The sequence below is a fragment of the Dipodomys ordii genome, unplaced genomic scaffold, assembly GCF_000151885.1.
Source record: "Dipodomys ordii isolate 6190 unplaced genomic scaffold, Dord_2.0 Scaffold106, whole genome shotgun sequence".
Taxonomy (NCBI): Eukaryota; Metazoa; Chordata; class Mammalia; order Rodentia; family Heteromyidae; genus Dipodomys; species Dipodomys ordii.
The window spans coordinates 8,183,499-8,199,534 of NW_012267322.1; the positions used below are offsets into that span (position 1 = coordinate 8,183,499).

General features: G+C 52.2%; 1 protein-coding gene across 1 annotated transcript; it reads left to right on the plus strand.

The window, feature by feature from the left end:
- The first annotated feature begins 11,127 nt into the window (after nt 1–11,127).
- On the plus strand, nt 11,128–12,478 carry Ccl17 (chemokine (C-C motif) ligand 17). The gene is made up of 3 exons (XM_013027895.1): nt 11,128–11,197; nt 11,726–11,843; nt 12,364–12,478. Exons 1-3 carry the CDS (start codon nt 11,128–11,130, stop codon nt 12,476–12,478), a joined length of 303 nt encoding a protein of 100 aa, XP_012883349.1.
- Nucleotides 12,479–16,036: the final 3,558 nt, after the last annotated feature.

The following is a 16,036-nucleotide window of genomic DNA, read 5'->3' on the forward strand; positions in this document are numbered from 1 at the left end:
TCAGCTAGTGTATCTACATCTCCTAAGTCCGGAAGCAAAAGAAGGGCAACTTGGTTTGGGATGGAGGTCATTAGAGTCAAGTAGGTAGTCTGCCATGGTTCTGGGACTGATGGTGGTGGGGAGGGGGTGTCTGTGTTAATGTCTTCCAAGGATTCACCTTGGCTGGCTGAATACCTGCCACATTTCCACCTGGGGATCCCCCATCTCCCTGATGCCTTTGGGCCACACATTTTGCTTCTTCCTCCAGGAAGTCTTCCCTGACTTCTTAGATTAATGGTGTTTTTGTTTTTATTTGTGTCTGCAGCAGCCCTCAGGAGCCCCTACTGTGCCTGTTCACTTGACCCTGAGTGTGTAAGGTAGAGAGAGCAGGTATGTATGGAGTCCCCACTCTGCCAGTGGTCACCTTGAGTCCTGGAGGAGTGAAGAGGGGTGGTCAGAGCCTCCTGTGTCCAGAATCAGCCACACCCCTTTCTGAGTCATAGAAAAGGCCCAGGGAGATGCCCACCAAGGCACTTTCGGGGAGGAAGGAACATCTCACTGCTCAGAGACTGAAGGTGGCAGCCTGGGAATTGTGCCCCAGTCTCCCCTGAACCCTAGTCAGGATGCTGCTCACCAGGCCTTGCTCCAGCCTCCCCAGAGGAGTGGCAGGTGGAAAGGGAATCTACTAACTCCAACTCTGGGTGCCCGAGATCCTGCACCAATGGGTGTCTACCTAGACCACCTCTGGCTCTCACCTGGACCTGTGGGCCTATATGCCATTTCCAGGTGCTTGTATATCATCCCAATCACAAGAGAGATGGAGTCAGGGCACAGTCCAACCCCTGGGCCCTTGTTCCTGGGCACAGTGGCCAAGAGAGACGGGAGGAGAGGAGCCAGAAACATTGGCCACCTGCTGAGGGTCACTGTCCTGAGCACATCCAGGTGAGTCTTTGGGGAGAGGGGACCAGGGATCACAGCCAGGGCCTTGTACATGCTGAGCATGTCCACTACCACTGAGCTTCTGTGACCCTTTGAGTGAACTTCTCATGCAATCCTTGCCCCACCTTTCAGTTCATACTCACAGGAGACCCATTTTTTCAGCTTTGGAGTTCAAAGGCTCAGAGAGGTTAGGGAACTTACCCAAAGTCTCACAATTAGGAAATGACTCTGCCAGAACTCAGGATGTTTTCAGAGAACTCCTTTGGTTGGTTGGTTTGCTATTTGTGGTATTGCTCATGTATGGAATAGCATACTGTAATGAAAAGGAAGAATGTGTACATTACCCACCAGTGCAATCACAGAGCTGGCAGATGTGGAGGAGCAGGTAAAACATGACACAAGAGTGTTCATATAATAATTAGAAAGCTTAAAATATACAGGAACAGTTCCAAGCAGTCAGATCTCCATCTCCAATTTCTTCCTCTGTAGAACCAATCAACTGCAGATCTAAAATATTTGCGGGGGGGGGGAATTGTATCTGCACAGAACACATGCAAGCCCGCCTTTCCTGCCATTATTCCCTGATGTGTACCATGCAACAACCACTTGCCTAGCATTTCCATTGTATAGGGATTAGAAATAATCGAGAGATGATCTAAAGTATGTGGCAGGATGCATGTAGCTTATATGCAAATATTACATCCTTTTTTAGAAAGGCCTTGCGAATCCTTGGGCTTTGGTATTTTAAGGGATCCTGACGCCATCTCCTCTTGGAGACAGAAGTGAATGTGAGGTGTTTAAGACACTCACATGCTGGTTAGCTGGTTAGCAAGCTATTCAGGAATGCAGGGATGGATAGATGCCCAGTTCTGAGTTTGCTCTCTCTCCCTTAGGGTTTTTTCTTTCATTGTAAAGGTGATGTACAGAGGGGTTACAGTTTCATAAGTAAGGTAACGAGTACATTTCTCTTCAAACAGTCTTACTCCCACCTTCATTTTCAGTTCTGCCACTTTAGCCACAGATCTATTTCCAGCTCTTTAGTGGTTAATTGGAGACAAGAGTCTCACACTTTCCTGCCCCAGGCGGACTTTGAATCTCAATCCTGATCTCAACCTCCTGAGTAGCCAGAATTACAGGTATGAGCCACTGATGACCAGAGTCCAGTACATTCTTCATGATCCACCTAAGAGGAGGAAGGGGCTCAGGCACCTGCTCCCAGGCTTCAGTGTGTGGGGAGGGGAAGAAGGAGGTGCTGTCTAGGTTCAGGGCTGGCAGGAGGTTGCTGGTTGTGGGGGTAGAGACTGATTCTCTGGGCAGAGGGGGTAAGTGGTACAGATGTCCGTTCTAAGTCTTCCACAAACTTGATGCAATTTCAATCAAAATGCTGCCTTATTTTTGGAGATGGATTAGATTGTTTTAGCTTCATTTAAAAATAGAAGCAGCGGCAGCGATGAGCTGGGGGAGCTGGCAGGAGCCCAGTGAGGCAGGAGGGGAGGTGGCTCCAGTAATCCAAGGAGGGTGATGGGGCACCACCGGTGCTACGCAAGTGCAGCAGGCTGTGGGTGCTGGCTTTCCCCAAAAAAGGCCCCTCTAGGGTCTTGTTTCCTGAGTCTGGGCTCTGCTCACCCCTTTGCCACACCTTGGCCCCCTGGGAAGAACCACAATCCAGGAAAGTCTGTGACACAGGTCCAATTGCCACATGCCAATGAGCCATGACCCTCTCCCTGCTGACTTCCTCAATGTGGCTGGGGTTAGTTGAGAGGAGGGGCACCCTTCTGTGCTCTTCTCTTTCCATCACTCTCCAGCCTTTCCAAGAAGACAGAAGCACGTGACTCCTTGGACCGAGTCCCAAGTGTTCCTGTTCAGTGGGGGAGGCGGCCGGCCCAGAGGCTAGCGCTGGCCTTGGTGCTGAACACCCTTCCCAGGGTGCATGGCAGGGTCAGTGAGGCAGAGGCAAGCCTCCAGCCCCTCAGGCAGATGGGCAGGCTGCAGGCAGACTTCTCAGTGACTTGTGTCAGAGCACCAGGGCTGAGCCTCAGATTCTCCTGGAGCCCTGGGGGGGGGGGGGAACCCAAGAACAAACTGGAAAGCAGAAACAGACATTCCTGAAAAGAGCCAAGCTCTAGCTGTGGGCAGCAGGGCTGATGTTCAGGGCTACAGGCCAGAGGCCCGGGGATCTGAGGCAGGAGACAAGAACAGAGACAAGAGAGAGCTTCCGGAACCCCAGAACAACACCTGCCATTCACAAACTCACTCCCTTATTCATTCACAAACTTGCTCATTCACTCATGCCAGCACTCACTCATCCAGTCCTGCCTTCACTCATTCACCTCAGCCAGCCTGCACTGACCTACGTCGGGCAGAGGTCATTCACTAGGTATTACTCACAAAGGCTCTGTCCCGGGGGATAACACCCCTTGGGACAGTGAGGGCCGGGGCCGGGGGGTGAGCCAGACAGCAGACCTGAGAAGCATAGAGATGGCAGAGTGCCTGAGGACAAGAAAGACAGCAAAAGAGAAAGAGGGATCACAGTGAGAGTGAGGACGGGGTGCAGTTTTAAATAGGGGCGACCTCAGGAAAGGGGCCCTTGAAACAAAAGCCTGAGGGAGATAAGCAAGGGCCTGGTGCAGGTCTCTGGGGATAGAACATTCCAGTCATGAAGAGCAGACAGCCTAAGGAGGGAGTATGTCTGGTGTGGAAGGCCAGGGTGGTGGCAGCCGAATTGGGGGGTGCTGGGAGGAGGTTGGGGGGACAGAAGGAGGTCACAGAGAGGGCAAAAGTTCTGAGCTTGTCCTCTGAGTGAAGGCAGAGACAGGAGAGCCATAGCCCCTTTGGCCACAGTGCTGGGTGGGTATGGGTGACTGTCTGTGGGGTGGGTGCAGGAATCCAGCTGGGAGGGGGTGATGGAGTCTGAACTGGAGGCAGTTCCAGAGCTGCCCAGCAGATGGGACGTGGGTGTGAGAAGAAGAGGCGCTAAGAGAACTCCCAACTTTCTGGCCCAAGTCACCGGAAGGAAGAGGCTGACAGAATGGGGTGGTGCAGGTGAGGGGGTGAGGGAAAGAGGAACCCAGCCCCAGTCATGGAGCTTGGAGACGCCTCTGTGGTGGCTGAGTAGGCAGCTGGCTGCGGAGTTTGTGTGATTGGAGTGTCGCTGGCATCTAGGTGATATTTAAAGTCAGGAACATGTACTATTTGCCAGATATGGTATCAAGGCAGTATGCAAACCAAAGCTTTCTAATGTCATTGCTATTATTATTTTCATTTTGGAGACGTAGAAACTGAAGCTCAGAGAGAAGTGACTTTAAGTTTGAAGTGTTACCACCGGTTGATGTAAGAGCGGAAGTCAACCCTGGCCACCTGACCCAGCCTTCTTCCCAACCCTCTGCTTAGTGACCCCTGGCATGGCATGTTGGAGGGATGGGGAGACCTGGGATCCAGGTGAGAAAAACAAATGGAGAGATGAAGAAGAGGGCAAAGTGGGAAGGAGCTAGGTACTCATGGCTCATGCCTGGAATCCTAGCTACTGAGGAGGCTGAAATCTGAGATCTTAGTTTGAAGCCAGCCTGGGCAGGAAAGTCTGTGAGATTCTTTTTTTTGGGGGGGGGATCTGGTTGTGGGGCCTGAACTCTGGGCCTGGGTGCTGTCCCTCAGCTCTTCAGCTCAAGGCTAGCACTCTACCACTTGAGCCACAGCGCCACTTTCGGCTTTTTTCCTTTTTTCTTATGTGGTGCTGGGGAATCGAACCCAAGGCCTCATGCATGCAAGGCAAGCGCTTTACCACTGAGCCACCTTCCCAGCCCCAGTCTGTGAGATTCTTATCTCCAATTAACCACCAGAAAGCTAAAAGTAGAGCTGTGGTTCAAGTGATAGGGCATCATCCTTGAGGAAAAAAAAAAAATCTCAGGACAGTACGTAAGCCTTGAATTCAAACCCCAGTACAGGGACAAAAGTAATTAATAAAGGAAGGATTAATTTTGGTTCACAATCTTAGTTCATGGTCACTTGGCTCTGTAGTTGGCCCAAAGTGAGTCAGACGTCAGAGCATCATGATAGAGGGCTGATGGTTCAAAGCTGCTTACCTTGATAAACAAGAAATGAGAGGGGCAAGGAGAGAGAGAGAGAGAGAGAGAGTGAGAGAGAGAGAGAGAGAGAGAGAGAGAGAGAGAGAGTCAGAATCCAGACATGAGATGCAAGGTATGTTTTTCCAAAGCCCATCCACAATGACCTACTTCTTCCAACAAGGCCCCCCCCTTATAGCCCATTAAGCTATGAACTCATCAGTGGATTAACCCAATGATGAGTCAATCAATCACCTGTCAATTGCATCACCAGCAGACACCATTGATGGTTTCCAAGGAGAGCATCCCACAGCTGGAGCGGCCTTCAGGCTGGACAGCATCCAGCTAGAGGAGTGTTGAAGCAGCCCAGCTGTTTGGCTGTCTGGGAGGGAAGGAAGAGAGCTGAGGAGGCGGGGAGGAAACTGAGCACCCTTAGTATCTCAGAGCCTTTCAACTGGAATGTGGAAGCTAGAGGTGAGAAATGAGTCAAGGGCAAAGTTCCAGACTTGGGGAGGTGAGGATGACACTGGCTTGAGCAGAAGTGAAGCTGGCTGGAGAGGGAACTTGTGCTTGGGGCTTCATGAACCTGAACAGGACAGAGAGCTGTGGCTCCTAGGAGCATGTGCAGGGTGAGGAATAGACCTGCCTAGAGCTGGAGGACTTGGTGGCTGAGGGCTGAGATGACAAACCCAGGCAGCCTTGCTGCTAGGTGGATGTATCCAAATTGAGCCTTGCCTGTGCTAAAGACTGATGTTAAGGAATTTTCATCCAGCCAGGTGCTTGTGGCTCACACCTGTAATCCTAGTAATTCAGGAGGCTGAGATCTGAGGATCATGGTTCAAAGCAAGACCAGGCGGGAAAATCTGTGAGACTCTTATCTCTAATTAACCAGTAAAAACCTGGAAGTAGAGGTGCAGCTCAAGGGCTAAAACATTAGCCTTGAGCAGAAAAGCTAAGGCCCTCTGTTCAAGCCTTGTTGCAGCACACGTACACGTGTGTACAGACGACATGAACACACATGTGCGCACACATGCACAGACAAAGGTCTGGAGAAGATGTCATGGTTGGGGTGGGGGAGCAAGAGTTGCTTGAAGCAAAACAAAGTCTAGAACAGAGGTCTGGGCACATTTCTGGGCACACTTTGAGGGCTCTGTGCCAAGGAACTGTTTTTCACTATTCACCCACATATCCCATCTATCCACCCATCCATTCACCTACCCATCCATCTGTCCATTCACCCACCGATCTATCCATCCACTCATTTATCCATCCATCCATCCATCTATCCACCCATCCATTCACCTACCCATCCATCTGTCCATTCACCCACCTATCTATCCATCCATTCATTTATCCATCCATCTATCCACCCACCCACCCATCCATCCATCCATCCATCCATCCATCCATTTACCTATTCATCCATCCATCTATCCATTCACCCATCCATCCATCCAACTTCCTCACCTGTTAACATCGAGACCATAGTGTATACTTCCTGTAACTGTCCTGAGGACAAATCGACCCATAGAGACAGCTGCTACAACCCACTCAGGCATGATGGAACATGGAGGTTTTCCTGAGAGATGGTACCCCAGGAGGGAGGAGTCTCTTTCCAATGCCAGTACAAGGGGTAGGGTATCAGGAAGAACAAATGTTCCCAGATTTACTGAGCCCACTGGGGAGAGGAAGTTCATGTACGTCACCTCCCAGCTGTACCTTGAGAGAGTCGCTATCATCCTGTTGTGCAGATAGCACAACATTCTGGGTTGCTCACTGGGAGATGCTCCTTCTAGGCAGTCTGAGCTCGCCTGTGAGGGGTCGGGGGTTCAGGAAGCAGCCACAGGGGCTGACCCCCATAGACAGCAACCCCCACCCCAGCCAGCAGAGCCTTGAGCCCAAATCCATACACCTAAGGATGAATTGAAATCACAAGTGAGCAGAGGGGAAATAGTGGTAGGAAGTTTGGTCATGGGTGAGAGGAGGAATAAGATGGCAGTGGAGGGAGGTGCCGGGGTCAAGGAGAGGTCATTATAAAGTGGGGGAGTCAGGACCCTGTATCAGCAAGATGGGAGGTTTGGATGGAAAATGGAAGGGCCAAGAGGTGAGGGAGGCGTCCCTGGGATGAAGGAAGCCTGAGATTTAAATTTAAAGCAATTGAAGTTTGGCAGGGAAAAAAAAAGCCACAACCCACAAGAAAGCTGTAAGGCATGTGGACCCCGTGCCTCAAGCCTGCAATGCTACTACATGGGCCTCAGAGATGGGGAGTCACCGTTTGAAGTCAGCCTGGATTAAAAGTTCATGGGCTGGGAAGGTGGCTCAGTGGTAGAGCGCTTGCCTTGCATGCATGAGACCCTGGGTTCGATTCCTCAGCACCACATAAGTAGAAAAAGCCAGAAGTGGTGCTGTGGCTCAAGTGGAAGAGTGCTAGCCTTGAGCGAAGAGCTGAGGGACAGCGCCCAGGCCCAGAGTTCAGGCCCCACGACCGAAAAAACAAAAAAAGCTCATGAGACTCCATCTCAACCAATGTCTGGGTGAAGTGATAGTCGCCTATCATCAGTGACATAGTGAAGCAAACAGGAGGACTAAAGTCCTGGCTATCCCAGATACACAGCCAGATCCTATCTTTTCACATTGGTTAGTACAAAAAGGGACTGGTGCAGTGGCTCAAGTGGTAGAGTGTCTGCTCAACAGCCCAAGCTCAAATCTTAGTCAGCCTACCCTTCCCCCAAAGAAAGTTGTAGACTTATGCTGCCTTATGTATGAGAGAAGAACTCCAGGGTGACTCAGTGAGACACACTGAATCCAGAATGTTCTGAGGTGAAGGCACAGAGAATGTAAGCTGGACCCATGCTGCAGTTCAGATGTTTGAAAGTGACCACCCTTCTGTCCATGCAACTTGCATCTGCCCACCAGCCCTCTACACATCCACCATTCACTATTCACACACATATCCATCTATCCACCCACCACCCATCCATCCACAAATCCACATATCTATTCACCCCTACTCATCCACTAATTTACTTACCACATATCCATTCACTACCTACTCATCCACTAATATATCTACCCACCCATCATTCATCCATCCACCCATCCATCCATCTCCATCCACTACCATCCATCCATCTACCCTCTCAGCCATCCATCCATTCATCCATCCATCTACCCATCCATCCATCTATCCATCCACTGCCACCCATCCATCCACTTATTTACTTATCCATCATCCATTCACCCATTCATCTATCCATCTACCCAGCCATTTACTACCCACCTATTTACTGATTTGTTCATCCATCCTTCCATCATCATTTTACCCACCCATCCACACATCCAGTTACTGCCCATCCACCCATCAGCCATTCATCCATCCATTCATCCATTCACACACCCACCAAGCCACATACCTCTTCATCCATTCAACAAACATACGTTATTGAACACCTATTTAGCCCAATACATCTTGTTAAGTCCTGGAAGGTGGAACACAAAGGAAATGCTTGTTTTCAGCCTTTTGTGTGTGACACAACAAATAAAGGTAACCATACTGCAAGGCGAAGAAAGCTGTGGTGGAGAAGTCAATGGCCTCTGGGGACAAGAGGTCATGGGAAGAAGGGGAGGTCCAAGCTGTGGTCTGAAGGAGGGAGGGAGGGGAGGAAGCGAATGTTCCAGACAAGAAGGACTATCTGGATATAAGGTTTGGGCCTCAGAGATTGCTGACATTTCAAGGAACCAGAAAAAAGTGGGTGGTAGGATGGAGAAGTTGGAGGTGGGGGTGGTGGCCTCATGGGAGGGCACTGGGGAGGGAGGGAAGGGAGGGGGAGTGGAGAGCCATGCTCAGATTGGGCTCTGGGAGCCATCACTGGACAAGAAGCTGGGGTGACACTTCTGGTCTATCACAAGTGTCAAGTGCGACTGTGGGTGATGAAGAATCTCCCTCCCTGCCCCTCCACAGCCACCTGGCCATACCCCATGCCCTAGAGCACCCCTTCTTCTGCCCACCTCTCTCAGGGTGAAGACCTCTTCTCCTACAGTGGAGGGAGGCATGTGATCAGTCTGCTGGGGCTGGGCCGGAGCATTGGCAGGTGCCTAGGCAGTATCTAGGTACCCAGTTTAGTCATAGGGTTCAGAACAGGGGGCCGCCATTGGGCCTTCCTCCCACCAGATCCTCCTCTCCTTGTATACCAAGCCACATACCCTTCCCTGCGGCCCTTCCACACCGTGTCTGCCACTGCAGGCTGCCTCCCGCTCCATGCAGCATCCTAGATTGCCTCCTGGAACCTCCAGATCCTGCAGCCTTCTCTCCCAGCACGGTGTGTTGAGGCCTAGAATATTCTGGGTGGAATCCAGATCCTTGCTGGGGAAACAGAAAGCGTGAAGTTAATCCTTGGCAGGATGATAGGACCCCTCACCAGGCTGTGTGGCTTCCCAACTCAGGCAAGGGGCGCACTCAGCCCTGAGCTCACTCACCGCTCACCCCTCCTCCCTCTACCCTTTTCTCAGCCCATGGAGCCCAGTGCACTTGGTGCTGGGGATGCTGGGGACAGAGAAGACAGCGCTGGGGCCTGGCAGGCTATGGCAGGCTATTTTCCCCACCTTCCTACCAGAGTTCCATGCTGTTCCCCCAGTGTCTTCCTGCACATTTCCTTCCTTGAAGAAAATGGCCTTCCTGACTCTCTGGTCTACAAAGCCCAGTCCACTGCTGCTGTCTCCAGGCAGCCTTCGCAGGTTTCCTCTGCTCACCAGATCCCTACGAACAGCCAGGCCCTGCTCCACCACCTCTCCCACTGTGAACCCCTTAAGGACAGGAGCTGCACAGAACTAGCCCAGCTCCAAGAAGCACCCCCAGACAGCTCCCTTAATTGCTTGCTCTGTACCCCCCCTTCCCTTGCCAGGCAGGCTGTACCACCTCAGTAACCATCCAGAACCTTCTGCTCCTGCTGCTGCAACGTGTTCTCCAGAAGGACAGGGGAATTTAGGTCCTTCTGGAGAAAACTGAGTGTGCAGCAGAGCGAGGAAGGTTCCAAACCCACACGGGGAGTTTCCACAGCACCGGAGCCTGGGGTCAAGTCACTGACAATGGTGTTGCCAGTCTTAGCATGGCAGTCCCTTGCGTGCCCAGGGCTGGGATGGACAGTTCAGAGGGCTCCACTGGCCTCTTTCTTGGGGCCTGGTCCTTTCCTGGTCCTTCCTGCCCCCTGGTCAGACTCTCCTGCCTGGAAGCCTTCCTGGCTGCCCAACCCCTGCCCCGACTCTGCAGGCTGGGGCACAGAGGGTACCCCTGCTCTTCTATGGACAAGCTGCCCAAACAATGCACCCTGGAATTGTCTACCCCAGGTCATGAGCACATGGAATCCAGCTAGACAGGCTGAGGCTTTGGGAGGGGCAGGATGTCGGTCATTGGCAGATGATATGATTCCAAGAGAAGCAGATAAACACTGGTGTGAGGCCGCCAAAGGAGAGCCACCAAAGATCAATCAAAAGACATATCCATCTTTCCTACTTCGGCTGTCTTTTTCTCCCCCCTACCCTTCCATTTTTGGGACAGCGTCTTTCTAGGTAGCCCAGGCTGGCTTCAGATGTATGACAGCTGGGATTACAGGTGTGCATCACAGTGTTTACTTAGATCTACCATCTTGTTTGGGTTCCTGGGGAACCATCTAGACTTACTTCCCTGTAATGAAACGGAGACCCAGAGGTGCATGCTGGCCTCCTGGCACCTCAGTCTTTCCCAGGCCTAGGGAGGCGCCCTGTTTAGCTGTCAACCCATTGTCCCGGTCTGACTGATAGTCACCATCATCAGACAGTCGCAAAACAAGCCAGGGCCTCTCAGCTCTGCTAATAGAGGAACCAAGAAATGTCCCCTTAGAAAGGAGAAGCATGTCTGTGGAGGCCCCAGCTCATGGACCCCACCTCTGCCTCCATCCAGGGGCCATTCTGGAGAAAGCCACAAACATTCCAAGACTAGCTTTCCACAGAATCATCTCAAATTCCTTGAATTACCCAGATGGAGGAAGGGGGTGGGGGAGGGGACAGGAGGCGGGACATGACCCCCAGAGGTTAAATAAGTCACCTCCACCTTGGCCGGCACTTGCTTTCCCCAAGTCAAGAGACCTTCACAGAGACCTCCCTTACTTCTGGAACCATGATGCCTCTGAAGATGCTGCTCCTGACTGTCCTGCTTCTGGAAGCTTCTCTGCAGCACGTCCAGGCAGGTGAGAGAGAAGGACTCAGCTTATTTCCACACAGACATCTGCCACTGACACCCCAACTATTCCCAAAGCTGCAGCTCTGAGCGGGAAGCAATCCAAGGAAATAATAAGACAATGGTGATGACCACTGAGCCTCAGATCTAGCCTCCTGAACAGCCGGGATTATAGGCATACCCGGCTGTAGCATTATTTATTTCATAGGGCTTGGGTACAATGTACTGGAACCTAAAGACAGGAGAACTGGTTCCAGGAGCTCTTGAAATGATGTTTTCCATTTAGTTTGGAAAGATAAGCTGAAATAAGGTTGCTAAATAGAAAAGCAGATCTAAAGCAAATGTACCAACATGCATACCCATACAAGCTCCCCGCCCAGCAGACAGAGACACACACACACATACATCAACACACAGACACCCCACCGAACACACACACACAAGAACCCACCCAGTAACAGACACACAGGCTCAGGGAGGCCTGGGTATACCATCTGCACACACACACACACAGAGTCCAGCTCTGCTCTCTTTCCAGCTCGAGCCCCCAATGCAGGCCGGGAGTGTTGCATGGAGTTCTTCAAGGGCGCCATTCCCATCAGAAGGCTGGTGGCATGGTACAGGACCTCTGCCGAGTGTCCTAAGGATGCTATCGTGTGAGTCTCTCCATACCACCCCGACTTCTGGGACTGAAGGTGTAGAGTGGGTGGGCTCTGGGACTCCCAGATGGCTACTAGGGAAGGGCAGGAGGAACAGTCCATGGTCTCTGTGCCCCTAGTTCCAGTGGGACCAAAAAGGGCCACAGGCTGTGAGGCCCCAACTTTGCAATGGGACAATCAGGCCACAGCTTTGTGGCCACTTCTGCCATCCTGGGCCTGGGCCTTAGCCAGACAGAGGGCAGCCCCCTGCCCTGGCATCAGCCCTATTTGCCAGGCTCAGGGTGGTCTGGGCAGCCCTGGCCCCTAGGATGGCTGGAACCAGGCAGAGCAATGGAGGGAGGAGGTTGAGTCACTGAGCCATCAGAGCCTGGGGTTCAAGATCTGTGACAGATGGCTGTATAACCACATCAGATTCTTGCTTCTAGGGACCCCGGAGACCTGGCTAGCAAAAGGCAGGGCTGCTTATAGGGCTCTAGAAAGTTCTTCCCACCCTGACACCCCACATCCTTCCTCATAGGTTGGTGACCATCCAGGACAAATACATCTGTTCGGACCCCAAGGCCAAGCACACGATGAAGGCTGTGAGATACTTGGAAAGCCTCAGGAAGTCTCAGGCCTCTGAATCATCGTGACTTTCTCTCTGGGCCACATGGAGATGGCCAGCATCATGCTCTGCATCCAGAGGCCTCCATGGGCCTCCACTGGCCCCATGGCACAAAGGAGCCCCGATTAAAGCCTTTCTCCCTCAATCTGAATCAGCCTGTTCTGTCCCCAAGGCTCAGGACAGATACGCTTCCACTCTGGCCTGTCCTAGGTCAGAAAGGGAAACAGACTGAGAGGGAACCATCTTGTGAAGGCCTGGCTGAGAAAGGCCAGGGCGGTACGGGACAGGGAAGTGTGGACAGGGGCTCAGCAGGGACCAGGCAGGCTGCCCTTTCCTCTCAGGGTTTGTGTGGGTCCTGGATCCCCTCCTGCCTCCTCTGTACCTGAAATCTCCCAGAGGCCCCCGACCTCTATTCGCTTCCCATCCAGGAGTGACCAAACGCTTCCATGTGCATTTGACTCCATTACGGAAGTACAATCCCAGGGGGGCTCCCAGGCTGAGTGGGGAGTGTGTAAGTGGGTTCTGTGGGATTCCCCTCAGTCACTTCTAGTCACATCTCTGTCCCTCCACACTCCATGCAGGCCAGTGGACTCCAGAAAACCTGCAGCTCATTTCTTCCTGTGCCCTGGTCTTGTCCAGCATGATCTGTCAGCCCAGTTCTAGGACTGAGCCCCTCATCTCCCCAAACCCATCCCATCCAGCCTCCCATGCCCTCAGCACCACGGTTCCTGATTGGTGAGGGGTGGGGGAAGGGAAGCTGTCCCCTCCCAACAGGCCGAAGGTCCTCCCACAGGTTCTTCCCCATTTCAGGGGTTGATTTCTGGGTTTGACATCCCTCCCCAGCTTCCCAGTGATGACAATCCCTGCTCCTCCACCCACTGGGGGCTCCCTGAGCCACGCTGGGACCCTGTGCACAATGAAGAATGATATGGGAGTCTCCAGACCCCTCTACCAAGGGGTGGCTCAGGGCTGGAGCTGCCTTGGTCAGGAAAGTCGGGTCTTTGCACTGCAGGCCAAGCAGTCTGGAGCAGTGTAGGTCAGAAGAGGCTGTGACCTCCTGCTGCTCCCTCGTGGCCAGACATTTCATTGCAGGCTAGTCCACTTCCCAGTTGGGGCAGGTTGGTTAAGAGGCTGATAGTGGTGATGAACCAGCTTCTCTGTGACACCAGGGTCCACCCACCCCCCTGCCCTGAGGCTGAGTTTTCTTCCAACAATGGTCTCAGACTCACAGTCCTGGGTCAGTGGGAAAACAGTACATGGGGTAGAGGAAGAACTATCTAAAAGGGTGAGGAGAGGAGCCCCTAAGACAGTGGGGAGAGCAAGGGCTGGGCCCCTGTACCCTGAAAGCCAGAGCCAGAGGATCTGAGTATATTTAGCTCTGGGCAAAATCTTTTTTCTACAACCTCACCCCTCACCAATAACTGGGAAATCAGCCATGTGGTAAACTCAGCAGGTCCTGGGGGAGACCAGGGAAGAGGGGCAGGGGCTCCAGGAAGTGAGATCCAGGACTACTTCAAAGTCACGGGGCAGGGAAGAGGTGGAGCCAGGTTAGGCTGCAAACCAGTGTCAGGGAGTGAGGAGGGTGGGTAAGAACTACCCGGCCCAGGGGCCCTGGGAGGAACTGTTTGGAGACACCTGCCTCTATTGGTGAACAGGGAGAGAGGAAGCAGACAGGGACTGGCGTGCTGAGGGAGGGGCTCCTTCACATCTGAAATCCAGTTCCCTATCAGAGCTCAGCACCAAGCCACCTCTTCCAGGAGGTCCTTCCGTCTGCTCCCACTCGCTCCCTCTCTGGCCTGTCTTATCTTGGCTCCATGCTGTGTCTTTGTCCTTGTTTGCTGGGGAAACATCACTCAATAAGCTTCTTGGGACAGCTATTTGGATCAAAGCTCCTTGGGACAGCTATTTGGATCAAGCAACTCGGTACATGACTCATTTGCAAGGTGTGTGTGTGGGGAGTGCTCTGTGCACAGTGGACATTTGATGGATACATTTTCATCAGCACAGTGGGGGTGAATTCCACAAGGGGTACCAGAGCAGAGAGGGAAATTGCCCCAGGAGCCTTAATTGCTGGAGTGGAAGCACCACCTATCGTGCAGCATGGGAATTACAATCAGAATGTTCAAAGAATGCCCAGTAGAGGACACTCCGGCCCTATGATAAAATCCTAAGGTAACTCTGGGAGGACAGTGGCTGCAGCGTGGCCTCAGGGGACAGCGAGTGTACTGTACAAGGCCTCAGTATAGGTGTATCTGTGGCTAGATGGCTCCTGTCATGGGGTCCCGGAGACAGGATACCAAGTGTGCTGCCTGGCCTGGAGGGATAGAGAGGAAAATTCAGGACTTGAGGGCGGGTCCTGGGCAGTATCAGGAGCACCAGGCAGTGCTGCTCTGAGATTTCTTACCATCTCTGTCTATTTGGCATCCATTCCTGGCAGGGAGATGAGCACTGAAGCTATTTACACTCCTATGCCCTACTCTTGTGGGTATTCAAGATCATTATTTCTTCCTCCTCCTTTTTGTTTTTGCACTATAGAGATTGAACTCAGCCTCACATTTGCTAGGCAAGTGCTCTCCCACTCCAAAAACCACAAGGCCAGGTACAGTGGCTCATACCGGTAGTTTCAGCTAACATCTAGGCTGAGCCAGGCAAGATCCCTAGAGCCTAAGAGTTTAAATCCAACCTGGCCACCATTAAAAAAAAAAATGTGTGTGGGCTGCATGCATGAGGCCCTGGGTTCAATTCCTCAGCACCACATAAGCAGAAAAAGCCAGAAGTGGTGCTCTGGCTCCAGTGGTAGATTCTAGCCTTGAGCTGAAGAGCTCAGGGACAGCATCCAGACCCAGAGTTCAGGCCCCATGACTGACCAAAAAAAAAGAGTGTGCATCAGCCAGGCGCCAGTGCTATTGCCTGTAAGCCTACCTACTCAGGAGGCTAAAATCTGAGGATTGCAGTTTGATTTCAGCCCAGGCAGGAAAGTCTTTGAGACTCATCTCCAACTAACCAACCAGAAAACCACAAGCGGCTGAGTTCAAGTTGAAAAAAGTGTGTGTGATGGGGCTGGCAAGGTGGCTCAGTGGTAGAGCGCATGCCTGAGACCCTGGGTTCGATTCCTCAGCACCACATAAGCAAAAAAGAAAAAAGCCGGAAGTGGCGCTGTGGCTCAAGTGGTAGAGCGTTAGCCTTGAGCTGAAAAGCTGAGGGACAGTGTCCAGGCCTAGAGTTCAGGCCCCATGACCAGACCCCCCCCCAAAAAAAGTGTGATTATAAATCCTCCAAACAACCCTTTCCCCCAGGCTTCTCCTTTATGAACCCACATACCCATCAGTATTTCCCCTGCCCCAGATGATCTAGGCCAGGTACCAGACAGCTGAGGACAGCCCAGGTCCTCTGATTTGTCCCTCCCACTGATACTAAGCCTACTTCTTCCCTATCCAGTCTGACTCCTCTCTCCAGGCTTTTGACTGGCCCTTGTGTGTTCTTTATGGACCTATGCAGTATGGTATGCCTTTCCTCTCTTGTAAATTAATAAATTCTCCTTAGGCTGTCACTTGTCACCTCCATAAATTTAATGGGTCCATAATAA